Raw genomic sequence first — 20,018 nt, forward strand, 5'->3', positions numbered from 1 at the left:
AATGCGAGAGATGGATGAGACAACGAGAAATGTAAACGTAGCACATAAATAATTGCTTTTAAGGAAAATTTGATTTCTTGTATGTAAGTTTACCGGTTACCATTTTCTAAAAATTGAAATGGGAGGGAACTATTTCTAATTGGGTAATAAAATGCTTGTAGTGCGACAAACGAAGATTTTTTGAATCACTAATTAGATTTCTATAACGTAAAATAAGCTTTTCTTGTTATCTGCGTTCACCGAATATTCAGTTACAATTAAATCGAAGTTTAAAAATAATATTTTTAATTTAGTTCGTTAAAATGTAAAATAAGCATATCGTTTTTTCTTTTTTTCTTTAGACTTTCAAATGTATTAAAATTTTGTTTTTCTAACGAGACATAAGCAACATTATTGTTTACGTTCTCTAGAATTTTCAATTGAAATGGGAAATATGTCTTAGTCTTTTAAATTTATTTTAAAATAAGCATGCCTGTATTATTGTCTGCGTTTTCTGAACACTTATTTAAAATTAGGTTGTAGAGTTCATTTTAAATGTTCCAACATCTTGTTTAACGTGAAATGAGCAGTGTTCATTCTCCGTTCTCTAACACAAATTGAAACAAAAATTGAACTGTATTTTTTTCTTACGAGTTTAAAAACAATGTACTTGGCAATGATCTTCAACTTCCCTGTTTACAACAAGTCAGGTGAAGAGGTTGTGCAGAGCAACAAAGCTTTATGTGCACAGCGTTGCACGATCTCGTAATTTGTGTATTTTGAAATGGACATTTTTTTGAAAACTATTCAAAATACAGCAAAATGGTGTAGACTTTTTAAAATGGACATTTTTCTGGAAAACTATTCAAAATACAGCAAAATGGTATAGACTTTTTAAAATGGACGTTTTTTTGGAAAACTATTCAAAATACAGCAAAATGGTATAGACTTTTTAAAATGGACATTTTTTTGGAAAACTATTCAAAATACAGCAAAATGGTATAGACTTTTTAAAATGGACATTTTTTTTGAAAACTATTCAAAATACAGCAAAATGGTGTAGACTTTTTAAAATGGACATTTTCTGGAAAACTCTTCAAAATACAGCAAAATGGTATAGGCTTTTTAAAATGGACATTTTTCTGGAAAACTATTCAAAATACAGCAAAATGGTATAGGCTTTTTAAAATGGACGTTTTTCTGGAAAACTATTCGAAATACAGCAAAATGATATAGGCTTTTTAAAATGGACATTTTTCTGGAAAACTATTCAAAATACAGCAAAATAGTATAGACTTTTTAAAATGGACATTTTTCTGGAAAACTATTCAAAATACAGCAAAATGGTATGGACTTTTTAAAATGGACGTTTTTCTGGAAAACTATTCAAAATACAGCAAAATAGTATAGGCTTTTTAAAATGGACATTTTTCTGGAAAACTATTCAAAATACAGCAAAATGGTATAGACTTTTTAAAATGGACGTTTTTCTGGAAAACTATTCAAAATACAGCAAAATGGTATACACTTTTTAAAATGGACGTTTTTCTGGAAAACTATTCAAAATACAGCAAAATGGTATACACTTTTTAAAATGGACGTTTTTCTGGAAAACTATTCAAAATACAGCAAAATGGTATAGACTTTTTAAAATGGACATTTTTTTGGAAAACTATTCAAAATACAGCAAAATAGTATAGACTTTTTAAAATGGACATTTTTCTGGAAAACTATTCAAAATACAGCAAAATAGTATAGACTTTTTAAAATGGACATTTTTCTGGAAAACTATTCAAAATACAGCAAAATGGTATAGACTTTTTAAAATGGACATTTTTTTGGAAAACTATTCAAAATACAGCAAAATAGTGTAGACTTTTTAAAATGGACATTTTTCTGGAAAACTATTCAAAATACAGCAAAATGGTATAGACTTTTTAAAATGGACGTTTTTCTGGAAAACTATTCAAAATACAGCAAAATGGTATACACTTTTTAAAATGGACGTTTTTCTGGAAAACTATTCAAAATACAGCAAAATGGTATAGACTTTTTAAAATGGACATTTTTTTGGAAAACTATTCAAAATACAGCAAAATAGTATAGACTTTTTAAAATGGACATTTTTCTGGAAAACTATTCAAAATACAGCAAAATAGTATAGACTTTTTAAAATGGACATTTTTCTGGAAAACTGTTCAAAATACAGCAAAATGGTATGTATATATGTATATATATACACACACACACACACACACACACATCCCGTTGAGATCTATGTACGCAGTTTGAGGGTAGATTTGGACATGAGTTCATAAACAGTTACCTTGTCAGTGTTGTGACTGATACGTATTGGCTACCGAGTAGAAATTTAAACTCAGTTAATGTTTTCAGATCAGTTAGTACCGGTACACGCGCTACCTCTAAAAGATAAACATCTTCTGACGTCATCCACCCGCCAGTTTATGGCGCTGGATTTACGTGGTCCGACAATGAAGCTCGCGAACTCGTTTTCATTGCTTGAAGGATCATTAAATTTAAGCTTTTACGCCGCATTTATACTTCAGAACATGGCCGCGGTGCTCGGATGTAATGGACAGACTTCTTGTGGCGCAGTTTTCTCGAAAACCACAAAACTTTTCGCATAGGAATCTGGTATCACAACATTGCATCTGCGCACACACAATGCTACCTTTTGGGCATTAACAATATTGTAAAAATATGACAACTTCGCCTTTGCTCCTTAGCCATTTTTCGTGAACAGTGTTTTGCGACAGTGCATAATGAAAACTCACACTAATTGTAAATTTCTTTAGCTAATTTTGTAAAGTTTCTGATACCTTACAATTTAATGAGATTTCATTGTGAAAACAGGGTTTCGCAAGCATTTGTAATCTTTTACTGGTGATCTGTATAATGTTAATTTGTAATCTGTGAAGGGGACACTCCACTAAAAATGACAACTTTTTTCCTAATCTTTTTTTAACCAAATTTTGAGAAGATGTTTACTATGTAACGGACTAACAAAATGCAAATTTTGAACTTCCAAATGTTTTTTTTTGCTTTTGATTTTTTACTTTTTTTTATTCTTTTCAGAAATATTTTCAAACTCAAGCTTTTAGTAGATGATCTCAATTTTTAAGCTTCCTTTTTTTTTTTTCTTTTTTTTTTTTTTTGTTACATTCAAAAGACATAGAGAAACATTTCTATGCATTGATTTTATGAAATATCTCATTTATTCACTTTCATTTTTTTTTAATTTTTATAAATGTTATTTTTTCTATAATTCATGCAAAAAAAGTTAAAATAAACTAGCAGCATTTCTCACAAAATAAATGAATAGAAACATTCAGCTACCTCATAAATATTTGCATTAAAAATTTCATCTAGATTGATTAATATTTTGCAAAAAAAATAGTTGGTTTTGAATCAAGAAAAATAAATTTAGGCCTAAGGAAAATTGATTTGAAAGAAAATTAATATTTATGTAAATTAATTTTTTTCTCCGCTATATTCATTTAGTAACTTCATAGAGCAAACTTTAGAACAAAAAGTTACTAGATTTGCAATCAGGAATTTCTAAAAAAAAAAAAAAAAAATCTTTGATGGAAAAATAATTTTGACAGCTCTTTCAATGCCGCGCCCCCATACAGCCTAAATAACAAAATTAAACATATTTGTAATCAGAACTGAACTAAATCAATTTGGGGTATGAATATACACTCTAAAGAAGTGAAATATATAAATTTTTCAGTCGAGTCTCCCCTTAACAATGTGAAACGAGCCCGTGGACAATAATTCTGAATTTGTTGAATTTTGCAGTTGCTATGGTCGCTAAAATCGTATATCAATGAACGCATTTTAGTATTAATCTACCAATTACAACACGAAATTCCAGTGTTGCCAATATAGCGGAATCTGAATACTTTCATATATTGACGATATTTTATATTTCCTATTGCTAAAATGTGGTTTAGAGAGTTTGTTATAGTCTATTTTATAATAAAATATAAACATATCTATTGATAGTGGAGAAATACGACAACGTCATCTCTGCTGTTTAGTGATTTTTCGTAAACTGTCGTTGGCAACACTGCATAATGAATTTTGCCTTTAATAAATTTCTTCTTCTGTTATTGTAAAGCTTCTCAAACTTTACAAATTAGTAACATTGTATTGGTGAAACAGAGTTTACAAGCATCTATAATCTTTTACTTGTACTTTTTATAGGCTATTATTAATTTGTAATTCGTTAACATTGTGAAACAGGCCCCTGAACAATAATTCTGAATCTGCTGAATTTGTTTCTTCCTATGATCACTTACATCGTAGACCAATCAACGCTTTAGTCTAATCGTCCAATCACATCATGAAACTCCAGCGTTGCCAACATCCGAAATCTGGAGACTTTAAATGTTTTTTTTATGTTACTTCATAATTTAGCGAGCTTATGTAACCTATTTCGAGATAAAATATAAACATAGTCATTGATAATAAATTATAAAAATACGACAACTTTAGCGATATTCCTTTGCTGTTTTTCGTGAACAGTCGTTGGCAACATCGCATAATGAAAACTCATGTATGTAAATTTCTTTAGCTGATTTTGTTAAGCTTCTGATTCTTTACAAATTAATGAGATTGCATTGTGAAACAGAGTTGTTTACAAGCATTTGTAATTTTTTACTTGTGATTTGTATATTGTTAGTTTGTGATTTATTAACATCGTGACACGTGCCCCTGGTCGATCCCGATATTCCCTCTCGCGCAGTCCAAGCATCGTGCCATTCCGCACGAGGAATGCTGACGTCTTTGCCAAGAGTTGGTCAGACTTGTATTCCCCAGTTACTATCCCTAGAATCCACTGGTGAGGCCGTGACGTTTCCTCCCGGAACTCGGAACGTAAGAACGGAGTGCCCCGTCCTCTCAGCTTTGGTTCAGGTCTGCCGTCGCCGCGGTCAGGCGATCTTGCCCTGGCACGTGCAGGTGGCGGAGCAGTGCCGGTGCCCCTCGTGCGAGCGGTCGTGGCACAGCCAGTCGTGCCAGGTGCTGTTCAGCTCGCGGCAATTGGCCCACAGGTCCGCGGAGGGACACGCGTTGGTGCACAGCTTCTCCAGCCGGCAGTGGCCTGCGCACTGCGAACAGGGCGGCCCTTTCCTGTAGGGCCTGCCCAGCCGCTCCATGAAGTTGCCTCTACAAACAGCAGAACAGTATTATTATTATTATTATTATTATTATTATTATTATTATTATTATTATTATTACATCCGTCGTAATAAATATCTTAACATGCTCACAGCGGGTATTTTGCACTTTGGGCTCCCGGGCGCCTGGTGGGCGGGCGCCGGGCGCTGGAAACCTATCACAGATGTAAACAGACAATGTCGCGCATTCACGCGCAACGTAACCAAGAAGTAACATCACTGGCGGTTTGTAAGATGGATAGGTCTACTGATGATGATGATGATGATGATAATAATAATAATAATAATAATAATAATAATAATAATAATAATTTATTTATTTAATCTGGCAGAGCTAAGGCCAGTAGGCCTTCTCTTCCGCCCAGCCAGACTCTAATTCTAATTAAATACAATTGCTTACATAGTTATTACATTACTGATACGGTATTCATTCATTCATTCATTCATTCATTCACTTATTTATTACTCAGTTATTTTTCTAGTTACCGGTACTTTTTCATTTCTTTATTTGTTCCTTTCGTTATTTATTTATTTTTCTTTGTTTCTTTCTTGATTTATTATTTCTTTCTTACTTTCTTTCTTTTTTATTTCTTTCTTTATTTCTTTACTTCTCCTTTCTTTCTTTCTTCCTTCCTTTCTTTACTTATTAATTCTTTCTTACTTACTTTTTTATTTCTTTCTTTGTTTCTTTACTTCTCCTTTCTTTCTTTCTTTTCTTTCTTTCTTATTTCTTTCTTTTTTATTTCTTTCTTTATTTCTTTACTTCTCCTTTCTTTCTTTCTTTCTCCCTTTCTTTACTTATTATTTCTTTCTTACTTTCTTTTTTATTTCTTTCTTTATTTCTTTACTTCTCCTTTCTTTCTTTCTTCCTTCCTTTCTTTACTTATTATTTCTTTCTTACTTTCTTTTTTATTTCTTTCTTTGTTTCTTTACTTCTCCTTTCTTTCTTTCTTTCTTATTTCTTTCTTTCTCTCTTTCTTTCTTTTTTATTTCTTTCTTTATTTCTTTACTTCCCCTTTCTTTCTTTCTTCCTTCCTTTCTTTACTTATTATTTCTTTCTTACTTTCTTTTTTTATTTCTTTCTTTGTTTCTTTATTCTCCTTTCTTTTTTTTCTTTCTTTCTTATTTCTTTCTTTCTTTTTTATTTCTTTCTTTATTTCTTTACTTCTCCTTTCTTTCTTCCTTCCTTCTTTCTTTACTTATTATTTCTTTCTTACTTTCTTTTTTATTTTTTTGTTTGTTTCTTTACTTCTCCTTTCTTTCTTTCTTCCTTCCTTTCTTTACTTATTATTTCATTCTTACTGTCTTTTTTATTTCTTTCTTTATTTCTTTACTTCTCCTTTCTTTCTTTCTTCCTTCCTTCCTTTCTTTACTTATTATTTCTTTCTTACTTTCTTTTTTATTTCTTTCTTTGTTTCTTTACTTCTCCTTTCTTTCTTTCTTTTCTTTCTTTCTTATTTCTTTCTTTCTTTTTTATTTCTTTCTTTATTTCTTTACTTCTCCTTTCTTTCTTTTCTTTCTTTCTTTCTTTCTTTCTTTCTTTATATATTAATTATCTAATCTGTTAAATCAATTCGTCATCAATGAGGGTAAGTTGTTTTAGGAAAGTAAAGTATTGTTTCAGACACTTCCCTGCTTATTGCAACACATAGAAAACAAAACATATATAAGAAAATACACAAAGCAAAATCATAATAGCATTTCGTTGTGTAGATAATGTAAACATATTGTAAAAACGACACAAGCACAAGTTGAGTAAGATAATGTAAACATACTAAATAATAATTACGAAATAATAATAATAGAAATAGGCTACTTTCAATGAATATGGAAGGGATAAGTGAACTAAAGGAACGGATATCTCGCAAACTCATTGTCACATGAAAGGAACTGAATAATCTCTCTCTAGAAAATATTCCAGGCTTGTCTCAATTCGTTCTTACACATACTATAAAAAACAGATCGCATAATGAATTAATATTTAGAAACATAACATTTACGTAAACGTTAATTTGTGTATTAATTTGCAAGTAAATCTACTATAATTCTTCAGAATTATACTTCCTTCATACGTGATGCTAGAAAGAGGCAGTAGCCTATATCACCTTGACCGGGAGAGGGGGTCATTTCCTCCCGTAATCCGCGTATCTCCGTCTATGATAGTGTCCTTTGAATCATGGTCATGGAAAATATACTGCATACAATAATATCATTGCAACGTAATATAGGAATGAAATTTTGCGGAACGTGTTAGATTTGCAATGAGAAAGTATTTGTCGTCTTTGTGATGCTCATTGTATCTAGACTATAGCTCTGATGTTCCTGCAGTGTTTAAAATAAAAGTTTCGCCATTTCTTTTAAATAATATTTTCCACACTTAAATAGGCTGTCGTTTTCATTCCCTTACAAGTGTTAAATATCAGATAGGTATGCAAAATACTGTAAGAGGTCGTAATGTCGACTTTATTACTCTGTATACATTTGAGACACGTGTCGTCTATTAGCGGGAACTTCGCAGCACAGAGTTCTTGTTATTTTGTACAGATGGCAGACTAGTCAGCACTGACGTACAGTGACTGTACACTGACGCTTATTTAGTAAGTCCACAGTCTAATACGTACAGTCGCGCAACTTCAACACTTTTTTTGCCAACATTCGCGACACTAGCACCCAAGCGGCAGGCAAGGCACTGGTTATAGGGTTGATACAGCCAGCACGTGCTTTAAAGGTATGCGAGATGTTATAATAACGTTTTAATCATGCGTCGGAATAAAGGCAATGTGTGCAATTACGAAAATTGCAGTAACAACAAGTTTAAATCTCCGAATTTGTCGTTCTTCAGATTCCCTAAAGACCAAGAGAAAACCATAACTAATAATAATCCACGTTGTAGGTAGCCTACGTATTGTGTTCTATAAAACATTTATTACTTATCAGTTACCTATTTGTATGTCAGGAAGGACAGTTTAAATAAAAACAAAGTAAATACGTGTTACAGTATATAATTTTTTTGCAGAGATCATATGTGTAAATGTGTAACCATTCCGATTTTGGATAACATATCTACAGTTTTTAATGCATAATTTTTGTATTCGTGTTTTTTTTTCTTTATATTTTTCAAGAATGTTATATAGCATTCAAGTAGGTATCATGGTGTTAATTTTGCAAGAATTCATGGAGTATAGTAATCCTTTTGCAAAATATTCACTTCTTGAATAAATCCAGACTGTGTTGATAAATTTCTGATGTGTTGTGTAGATTCATGTGGCAGACGTATTAAGTTCTCAAGAAATAAAAGAGCCTTTTTAAATTTAGTATAAAAAGCAATCTTTTCTGTAATAACTTGCATGACTGTTATTGGTGTTGATTTTACATTACCAGTGATTATTTGAGCCGTTCAGAGCAGAAGTGGTGTAAGTCAAAATTAGGTAATGAGGTTTAAAGTAAAAATTCTGTAAAATACAGCGCAAAGTAGCAATTAATATATCCTTCGTGCTATTCACTGACTATTAATAGTTTAAATACATTCAATATTAACTGCCCCTTTGCGCTGTATTTTACAGAATGTTTACTTTAACCCTCATTACCTAATTTTGACTTACACCACTTCTGCTCTGAAAATAAAATTAGGCCTACATTTTCTGAGTTAATTGAAGTTACAATATTTTTTCAACAAAATTGTGTGTTCATTTATTTGTTCTCACCTACGTCATATTAACAGTAAGTGCATGTAAATTACGTATTATATAAAAATTTAAACCATAACATCAGCACTATTTGTGACTCAAAATAATAAAGGAAATACCGGTTCTTAAGAAATGGAAAAATAATGAACTTCATATTAATGTTTAAATCCTCCCCTTTTCTTTATTTTCAAGTTTACCTCAGCGGCCGAGTTTACCCCAATTTGCGGTATGCAAAATCGTTAATTTCTCAGGAAATAGGGAGAGGAGTTCACCACGCGATGTACCCTACGAGATATGCCCTACAATTTTGAAGCTACTAATTTTTACTCTTCTCACAGGAAATACAAAGTTCCAATGATTCATGAATATATTTAGGAATGAATTGAATTAATCGTCCACGTACGAACAATTATATTATTTCAAACCATAATACGTGATCAGGGCCAAGATTCAGTTTTAAGGAGCAGAAAGAATTACGTTTATTCCCAGCTTCTGAAACTTGTAGATTAACTGCGTGTGAAATTCTTCCAGGATTCTAAAGTAGAATTAATAAGAACCATATAAACTTATTGTATAGCATAAACATATAAAATAAATTACGCAAAATCCGTTTTCTGATGTGTTATCATGTCGTGTGCACACTTTTAACTTGCCTGCCGCTAGAGGGCTACTGTCGCGCCAGCTGTCAAATGTTGGCATATTTTATACGTATGAGTTGCGTGACTGTATCTATTAGACTGTGGTAAGTCTATGACCGACGCAGAGAGCGAGTGCGTTTAGAAATGCCGTTTTACCAACAAAATCCTCTTCAATGTATTATAGCGGCATCGTCTGTTCGCAGTTGTGACAGTTTCTTCTTCAACGGTTATAATGATCAGGAAAGAATTATCAGCTTATCCAATTTGAGGCAATCAGATTCGCTTTGTTTCAGTATGGGGATAATCGTGTAACTACAACCGCATGTGTGATTAAAGACACGGCATTCAGGTCACAGTTATGAAATGAATCATAGTGACTCCTGAATGGAACAGAAGTTGCAGTAGTACTAACGTGCAATGAAATTCACATGAATGTAACACTAGTAGTTTTGATAGTCTCGATGCAGAACAGTTGTTGCAGTTCTAGTAGGTGCATTTTACTAGTAGGCCTAAGTAGCTATTGTGCAACTGTAGTTAAGAGTGGTAACATCTGTGTTCGTCATAATGTGAAACCGTGGTTGTAATACGAACATGGAACTAGCATGGACTCCCGCGCCGAGGCGCACCTTAGCGTCGTGGTCGGCGTCATGCACAGGATTCGCGTTACGGAAAGAACGCTGTTCAAGTCCTCATTCATTCATTCAGTGTTCTACCCAACGGCAGGTCTTTCACTGCAAACCCAGCTTTCTCCAGTCTTTCCTATTTTCTGTCTTCCTCTGTGTCTCTTCATACGATCCATATATCTTAATGTCGTCTATCATCTGATATCTTCTTCTGCCCCGAACTCTTCTCCCGTTCACCATTCCTTCCAGTGCAGCCTTCATTAGGGAGTTTCTTCTCAGCCAGTGACCCAGCCAATTTCTTTTCCTCTTTCTGATCAGTTTCAGCATCATTCTTTCTTCATCCACTCTTTCCAAGACAGCTACATTTCTTATTCTGTCTGTCCACTTCACACGTTCCATTTTTCTCCATATCCACATTTCAAATGTTTCGATTCTCTTCTCTTCACTTCGTCGTAATGTCCATGTTTGTGCCCCATACAATGTCACACTCCATACAAAGCATTTCACCAGTCTCTTCCTTAGTTATTTTGCCAGAGGTCCGCAGAAGATGCTCCTTTTTCTATTAAAAGCTTCGAGTTCATTTTTCTCCTGGTTATTATATGCTTATTTAAGTTGTGTTAACTCTCGCTAAGTGGTTTTATATTTTATTTTATCCGTCCTAGTATTTATTTTATTATTGTAAATATATTTGTTTTATTACTATTATTATTATTATTATTGAATTAATTTGTATTACTATCTTTGTATCATCTCCGTCACGGTTATTCTATTATTATTATTATTATTATTATTATTATTATTATTATTATTATTATTATTATTATTACTACTATTGTTATTGTTATTATTATTATTACTATTATTATTATTATTATTATTATTATTATTATTATTATTATTACTATTAACACCGTAAAAATGTGGACATATTGCAGGAACTCAAAATGGATCCTATAGTTAATTTTGTTCAACAATATCGACTTCAGTGGAAAAAACATGTCGAAAGGATGGATCGCACTAGATGGCCTAAACAGATTCTTACTTATGTACCAAGAGGAAAGAGGAAATTGGGAAGACCACGCAAGCGCTGGCACGAGACCGTAACAGATCCTGTAGGGTCTAATACGCGAGGGATATGATGATGATTATTATTACTATTATTTCTATCATCAACATTATCACTGATCTCTGTAAAATTTATGTAGACTACTGGACTGTACCCGAGCACGAGCATATGCTCATTTCGGGTATCTATTCATATGTATCATTTCAAATGTTAAATTGTGAATAAATTTGAAATTTGAAATTTGAAATTATGGGAAGGTAATTGTCTGATGAAATTTTGGCTAGTGATTGGGACCGGTGCCCACCCAGCATCGTGATGAATTTGGAGAGCTACATCCGGATTCGAAAGCCAACTGTAAGGCCCTTCAGACGAGGCCAATTTAACAGCGCCACCAGTGCTCGTTAGTGGCGCTGCGAACGCGCGTTTGAAGCACTGCTGAATACACTAAAATTTTTGTAGAGAATTTTTCAGTCTTCCAGTGCACATGGACATAGAGGGAAATATACTTTTGGCAACTTTACTCATACGGAATAAAAATAGACGTAAAAATAGAAGGCTCAGAGTACATCTATTGGTTTTGGAAAGACAGAATCGAGGACAATTCCACACTGTATTTAATGACTTACATCAGGACTATACTTTTTTTCCCCCATGTTATAGAAATCATTTCAAGTTTTAGTTTATGTTAGCAGTTTTAGTTTTTTTAGTAGTTTTCGTTTTAGTTGTAAGCTACAGACATGGGGCGATAGTTATAGTGAGTCAGTAGTTTTAGTGTGCAGTACTAACAGTGAGAAAGTACCTGTAGTTGTAAGAATAATACAATGATAGTGCAAATATGACACAATTGTAGTACGTAGTTGCACTAATATTATGAGGTAAGTTGTACTAGTATGTTTACAATAATAGAACACTGATTGTAGAGTAAACGCAAGAAGAGCTTGCCACGGAAAGCTGCGCTAACTTTCGGAAACGTTCGGGTGCACTCGACCTCGCTTTGATTCGATTGGCAAACTGTCGTCAGTTCTCAGTCGTCTGCTGGCTTGATGTTCCGAGTGAGATTTATCACAGCGCATGTAACTTAACGTAAACCTAGTTGCAGAGTAACTAATAACTAACATTGTTGAAAATACAGAAGCACGAATTTTTTTACATATAAAATCACTGAATGAAATTACAAAGATGTTATAAGAAATAATTATGTGATCGTGTAATAATTGATATTTGACATTGTAATAAAATACTAATAACTAGACTTCGTGGAATTGCCACGAGAATCGTAAGGTTTACTACGCACGCAGTATAGACTGTATGAGACGGGGACGTGCAACGAATAGAGTATGCCTGTGATGTAAACACTGAGCAGTATATGCGGTTACAATAAAACCTGTACCCTGCATTCAAGAAATATAATGAATGATCATTGAAGTAGGAAATGTCTAAACATGTAAATACACAATTATTTTGTAGTGAGATATATTAACTCTTAAAATTTAATCCAATATACTCACATCATCCTTGAATATGTGCATTGGAGTGAAGAGTTACGTACATTTTGAGCGATTGCAAAGTGAACCTCCTCCGATGGTCACTCAAAAAGTTTTTATATTGGGAAAATGTACGTTCAACATCAAACGATGTAATAGGCGCATATTTGAAGAACGGAAAGTCACTACTTTTTAGTACACCAACTTCAGACGCCTTGTCGTGACCTGATAGTATATAATTTATGATACGAAGTTGTGAATAGGCAGAATTTTTAGCAATAATGTTTCTCAACTTACATTCACTTTTTCTGAAATTAATGAATTGTTATTTTGGATAACGGTTTGTGATACTTTATACACTATATTAAGGGCTTCTGAGAGTTATAGTTTAGACGATTCTAACAGGGTGATGCTCTTGTACACGATTTTAAAATTAGAATCAATGAACAGAATATCTTCCAATAGCTGTTCAGAAGCAATTATTTTACAGCTGCAACAGCGGAACTGGCTGTGCTATCCAATGCATCAATTACCTCCATTATTTTTCCGTAATATTCTGCATAATAATTAACAGCATCCAACCACGTTTTCCAACGGGTCAAGACTGGCTGCGGGGGTAAGGGTATTCCAGGGCCAATTGTTTGGAACAGCAACACACTCATTGTAGTATGTTTAATTGAATTCTTGTCTGCACTGAACAAATGTTAAGCTTTGACTTTTCCAACCACACTAATGCAGAAACAAGTGCTTACATAGGAATACATTAGCTGTAGCTGCTCTATCTATTGGGACCGGTCACAACTCTTAACATGAACTGCTTATACTACGAGACCGGGCGGTCGCTCACCTCCTCTATACTGCCGAACATCGGCAACCTGATTGCATGCTGCGTGTGGCAATTCAACGAAGTCTACTAATAACTAATACTATGTGATATTATTAAAATGTTCCGATAACTAGCGTGGCACTATGGTCAGTTTATTTTAATCTGTGTATACTCCTTACGTTACGAGCGGAGCCTGTTTCGTTTTTCATACATTTATAAACGTGATACATAATTACCTAGTTTGACTGCGTAACGTTTCATTAGCACTTCCTAATTTAGAGCCAACGGGGGCATTGTTAAGTACATAGAATGTTATACAGAACTCTGTTATTTTACAAACACACTTTGAACTGTATAAAAATCCTGATATGAGGGATAAAACGCAGAATATGTAACGCATACGCTGGCTTCTACCCGCTCTGCACAATACACTCCACGATACGAACAGCTCAAGACCGCGCTTTCGAATGCGCCCTGTAATCAAGCATTAGGTGATTCATAGCGGCCCTGTAACGAGCATGACGGCACGAGGACCGAATATCGTTCTCTGCGCATCACTCAAATGGGCAAGCTTTCTTTGCGCTTCCTCTACTATAAATTTTGGTAGCACTCACATTGGACAGTAGTTGCACACGTAGTTGTAATACGGCTTGCCATGCGGACCCCCCCGCTCACAGCGATAGAAGCCGCAGCCCACCTTGTGGGTCGTGGCCCACACCAGCTGCGTGTAGTGCCCCACCACGTACAGATTGTTTCGCGACGACCCGTACGTGAAGTCTTGCTTCTCCAGGAACCACGTCTTGATGGCGAAGTACCAGGGCACTTGTTGCGTGGATATGAAGATGTTCTGGCCGCAGGAGCCAAAGGCGTCCACCCATCGACCCGTGACGTTGTCGTGCGTGAGCAAGGCGCACTGTTCGGCCCACCGCTGAGCGGCGTATGCCGCGTCCTTGTGCCAGCTCTGCGCAAAGAGACATTTGTCAGACTGCCGTTCATACTACCCACAGAGAAAAACCTTTAAGCGATATTTCCAGATAGCCCGCTCATATTGCACATTACAACACACACACTACAGTCATCAGCCACTCTAACTGCCTCTGCATACTTCGCATACAGACATCCCTCAGCCACTCTGTCCAATTTGCTGCTCATATTTCGCACACAGACACATTCGTCAGCTACTCTTTCCAACTATCTCATCATACTTCGCACCCAGACGCATTCGTTAGCCTGTCTGTCCAATTGTCCGCTCATACTTCGCACACAGACACATTCGTTGGTCAGTCTGTCCAATTGTCCCATCATACTTCGCACACAGACACATTCGTTAGCATGTCTGTCCAATTGTCCCCTCATACTTCGCACACAGAAACATTCGTTAGCCAGTCTGTCCAATTGTCCCCATCATACTTCGCACACAAACACATTCGTTAGCATGTCTGTCCAATTGTCCCCTCATACTTCGCACACAGACACATTCGTTAGCAAGTCTGTCCAATTGTCCCCTCATACTTCGCACACAGACACATTCGTTAGCCAGTCTGTCCAATTGTCCCCTCATACTTCGCACACAGACACATTCGTTGGTCAGTCTGTCCAATTGTCCCATCATACTTCGCACACAGACACATTCGTTGGTCAGTCTGTCCAATTGTCCCCTCATACTTCGCACACAGACACATTCGTTAGCCAGTCTGTCCAATTGTCCCCTCATACTTCGCACACAGACACATTCGTTGGTCAGTCTGTCCAATTGTCCCCTTATACTTCGCACACAGACACATTCGTTAGCCAGTCTGCCTAATTGTCCCCTCATACTTCGCACACAGACACATTCGTTAGCCAGTCTGTCCAATTGTCCCCTCATACTTCTCACACAGACACATTCGTTAGCCAGTCTGTCCAATTGTCCCATCATACTTCGCACACAGACACATTCCTTGGTCAGTCTGTCCACTTGTCCCCTCATATTTCGCACACAGACACATTCGTAAGCCAGTCTGTCTAATTGTCCCCTCATACTTCGCACACAGACACATCCGTTAGCCAGTCTGTCCAATTGTCCCCTCATACTTCGCACACTGACACATCCGTTAGCCAGTCTGTCCAACTGTCCCTCATACTTCGCACACAGACACATCTGTTAGCCAGTCTGTCCAATTGTCCCTCACACTTCGCACACAGATACATCTGTTAGCCAGTCTGTCCAACTGTCCCTCATACTTCGTACACAGACACATCCGTTAGCCAGTCTGTCCAACTGTCCCCTCACACTCCGCACACAGACACATCCGTTAGCCATTCTGTCCAATTGTCTCTCATACTCCGCACACAGAAACATCTGTTAGCCAGTCTGTCCAATTGTCCCTCATACTTCGCACACAGACACATCTGTTAGCCAGTCTGTCCAATTGTCCCTCATACTTCGCACACAGACACATCTGTTAGCCAGTCTGTCCAATTGTCCCTCATACTTCGCACACAGACACATCTGTTAGCCAGTCTGTCCAATTGTCCCTCATACTCCGCACACAGACACATCCGTTAGCCATTCTGTCCAATTGTCCCCTCACACTCCGCACACAGACACATCCGTTAGCCATTCTGTCCAATTGTCCCCTAACACTCCGCACACAGACACATCCGTTAGCCATTCTGTCCAATTGTCTCTCATACTCCGCACACAGACACATCTGTTAGCCAGTCTGTCCAATTGTCCCTCATACTTCGCACACAGACACATTTGTTAGCCAGTCTGTCCAATTGTCCCTCATACTTCGCACACAGACACATCTGTTAGCCAGTCTGTCCAATTGTCCCTCATACTTCGCAAACAGACACATCCGTTAGCCAGTCTGTCCAATTGTCCCTCATACTCCGCACACAGACACATCTGTTAGCCAGTCTGTCCAATTGTCCCTCATACTTCGCACACAGACACATCTGTTAGCCAGTCTGTCCAATTGTCCCTCATACTCCGCACACAGACACATCCGTTAGCCATTCTGTCCAATTGTCCCCTCACACTCCGCACACAGACACATCCGTTAGCCATTCTGTCCAATTGTCCCCTAACACTCCGCACACAGACACATCCGTTAGCCATTCTGTCCAATTGTCTCTCATACTCCGCACACAGACACATCTGTTAGCCAGTCTGTCCAATTGTCCCTCATACTTCGCACACAGACACATCTGTTATCCAGTCTGTCCAATTGTCCCTCATACTTCGCACACAGACACATTTGTTAGCCAGTCTGTCCAATTGTCCCTCATACTCCGCACACAGACACATCCGTTAGCCATTCTGTCCAATTGTCCCCTAACACTCCGCACACAGACACATCCGTTAGCCATTCTGTCCAATTGTCTCTCATACTTCGCACACAGACACATCTGTTAGCCAGTCTGTCCAATTGCCCCTCATACTTCGCACACAGACACATCTGTTAGCCAGTCTGTCCAACTGTCCCTCACACTCCGCACACAGATACATCTGTTAGCCAGTCTGTCCAATTGTTCCTCATACTTCGCACACAGACACATCTGTTAGCCAGTCTGTCCAATTGTCCCTCACACTCCGCACACAGATACATCTGTTAGCCAGTCTGTCCAACTGTCCCTCATACTTCGTACACAGACACATCCGTTAGCCAGTCTGTCCAACTGTCCCCTCACACTCCGCACACAGACACATCCGTTAGCCATTCTGTCCAATTGTCTCTCATACTCCGCACACAGACACATCTGTTAGCCAGTCTGTCCAACTGTCCCTCATACTTCGTACACAGACACATCCGTTAGCCTGTCTGTCCAACTGTCCCCTCATACTTTGCACACAGACACATCCGTTAGCCAGTCTGTCCAACTGTCCCCTCATACCCTGCACACAGATACACTGACACACTCACCATGCTCAACATGTCCGCTGCGGGGGGCGATACGCGGGAGCGGAAGAAGTTGTGGTACAGCACTATCTTCCGCTGCACCCGTCTGTGCGTCGGCTCCAGCACGCGCCGCGGGATCTTGTCGCCGAACACCCGCGGCCCTGCAACACACTCTATCTTGAGTACAGAGACATGCGACCACTTTTCATTTACCAGTAATTGCAATGGTGTACTTACGCCGGTCGGACTTCCAGGTATTGGCCGCATGGAAGAGTGTGAAGGCGAGGAGCAAGCAGCTGATAAACCTGGCCCACACCATCCTGCGATACCTGCAACACCATCTGCATGTCAGTTGAGTGGGCCGTTGGCAATTTCGTGGAGTGGTAGCGGTTTGGTATGGGTGATTATAAAGAAAAGCATTGACTCCCCTTAAAATATAGTAGGTCACGTATTTGCATTTTTAGTGCTCTATTCTTCTGGCTTTTTGGTTGCGAAAGTTGGACTATCACCACAGTCTACTATATACAGTCGCGAAGCTTGAGGTGTTTTTTTGCAAATCTCGTGATAAAGCGCTCCAAGCGGTTAGCAACTATAAACAACAGACTGTAGTATTTCTATCGAGTGCTAGGTCGTTGCGTATTTCACATTGATGCTTGTGAAATGTTCGTTATTGGTTATAATGAAAATGTTTATGGCTAAAATACAATAATTGGAATAATAATATGGGACAAGGAGGAGACGTTTGTAGTGCTGTAAATTGTAGCAACAGTAAGAGAAAGAGGCCAGAGTTATCCTTTTTCCGATTTCCGAAAGATTCAGAAAGGTTCCTGGGTTTCCACAAGAATTCTGTGCAGAAACAAAACTGTTAATATGAAGTTCTTTGTGACTGTTAGAATACATTATATCCTTAAATTTCACTACGAAATGTTTCAGTCTAACCGAAAGGACATTAGATACCGGTTAAAGTTCTGTCACTTAGGCTGCTAAATTTCCAGAGAAATAAAGGTTAGGTCTACTTTTGTTTTTCAGAGGATATATTTTTAATTGTAGCTATTAATTTTGTTATTATTTTTATGTGTTATTTTACTAAAGACGTAGAAAAATTAAGTTTGTTTTAATGAAATTTATTGATCACGTTTTATTTCCAATTCTGGTGTGATTATTATTGCTTAACCTCATCCCACTCTGTTAACTACGTAAGCCTACACTACAAGTACCGGTACACCTAAGTTACTCCACTAATTCATATTTCCATTATTATAGTTGTAAAGGGAAATGCAAATTAATATTTATTGGTTTCATAGTTAATTATCGCTATAATCTTGAATGAGTGAAGCTATTATAGTAAATTTCAGTTCGTTTTGCACAAACAAAAATTATATTAACTTATTTCTTGCAGGTATCTTCGAGTTTATGGTGGAATTTAATATGCATTCATTAAAATAATAAATTAACTTTATGCATTTAATATTTCAATAATGGAAGGAAGGTGTTAATTTTTTCCAAAAGAACATGACAACGAAAGTGTAACATATTTTGTCGGCTGCTAGGAGAGAGATCTGCGATGATGACGCGATAGTAGCGATCCTAGTGGTGGGCAACTACCCATGTTTGCATTTTTACTACATACTGAGCTTCGCGACTGTATATAGTAGACTGTGCTATCACCCAGTGCCAATTTTAGGTACTCGGTAATTATTAAACCTCAACCTACTGCACATGATGTCACTGCCCAAAATAATATTGTAAACACGCGCTTTTCTGGCTTATTCTATTCGCAACTCTGAAAGTATTTAAGGTTACTTTAACGACATTCTGCCAAATTACGTCTGCTCATTATTAACTTGAGCTGCTACAAAGTGATAAAAAATAGTGCTGGGACGTCGGTTTAACTACCAGCCTTCAGTTTGGAAGAATAGGATTTTCTTCGAAGTTGCCAACTCTAGGAAAATTGCTTCTACCATAGTTTATCAGTGCTTTCTAGTACTCCTGCCGTATCCCTAAGGTTGGTACTACCTCCCGGGCCAGGAGGACTGGAATTCGCAAAATGCAGGGTCGATACAGATCTTTTTATTTTAACTCTGCCCGCTGTGCAACGTCTCAATTGGCGGTGAGAGGGAAGAGAGATAGCAGAATGTTGAAATACGTTTTAATACTCTGACGTCCACGATCAAGATGAGCCATTTGACATTTAACGGTCATTTACCGGCAGAGATATAATGCAATATTTGTACTTCCTATAGTGTGATTGTCTTCCAGGATAGGATCAAAGAAGGATGTATTTAGATTTCGATCGGTTAATAATACATTTGCTCCAGCAAGCAGTTCCCACCTGCCACTTAGGGGAGACTCGGCTAATTTCGCAATATTAAGAAGTAAATCTATCATGTTTTTATCAAAATATTTATTGAAAAATATTATCAAGGTATGTAGACATGGACGAAACCTTTCAGTACCAAATGAGATAAAGAGACCTATTAAAATGCAAATATATTTAGTTGTACATCCATTACAGTTAAAAAATAACTCCGGTAATTTCCCAACAGTACGGATAAATCCGCAATAGGGATTGGCTAATTCCGCAGTAGTAAATAATTATGAAATACATTATGAAAGTAACATAAA

General features: G+C 36.8%; 1 protein-coding gene across 1 annotated transcript in view; it reads right to left on the reverse strand.

Annotated features, from left to right (window-relative positions):
* Positions 1-4,805: 4,805 nt before the first annotated feature.
* Positions 4,806-20,018, reverse strand: part of LOC138711213 (cysteine-rich secretory protein 2-like) — a 55,344-nt gene continuing 40,131 nt past the window's right edge. Inside the window, exons 2-5 of the mRNA XM_069842600.1 lie at positions 17,631-17,722; positions 17,418-17,554; positions 14,121-14,467; positions 4,806-5,172 (exon numbers count right to left, since the gene is read on the reverse strand). Coding sequence (XP_069698701.1) covers positions 4,938-5,172; positions 14,121-14,467; positions 17,418-17,554; positions 17,631-17,712 — 801 coding nt within the window. The 5' untranslated portion in view covers positions 17,713-17,722 and the 3' untranslated portion in view covers positions 4,806-4,937. The remainder of the gene's footprint in view (positions 5,173-14,120; positions 14,468-17,417; positions 17,555-17,630; positions 17,723-20,018) is intronic.

Source organism: Periplaneta americana, chromosome 12 (genome assembly GCF_040183065.1).
Source record: "Periplaneta americana isolate PAMFEO1 chromosome 12, P.americana_PAMFEO1_priV1, whole genome shotgun sequence".
Classification (NCBI taxonomy): Eukaryota; Metazoa; Arthropoda; class Insecta; order Blattodea; family Blattidae; genus Periplaneta; species Periplaneta americana.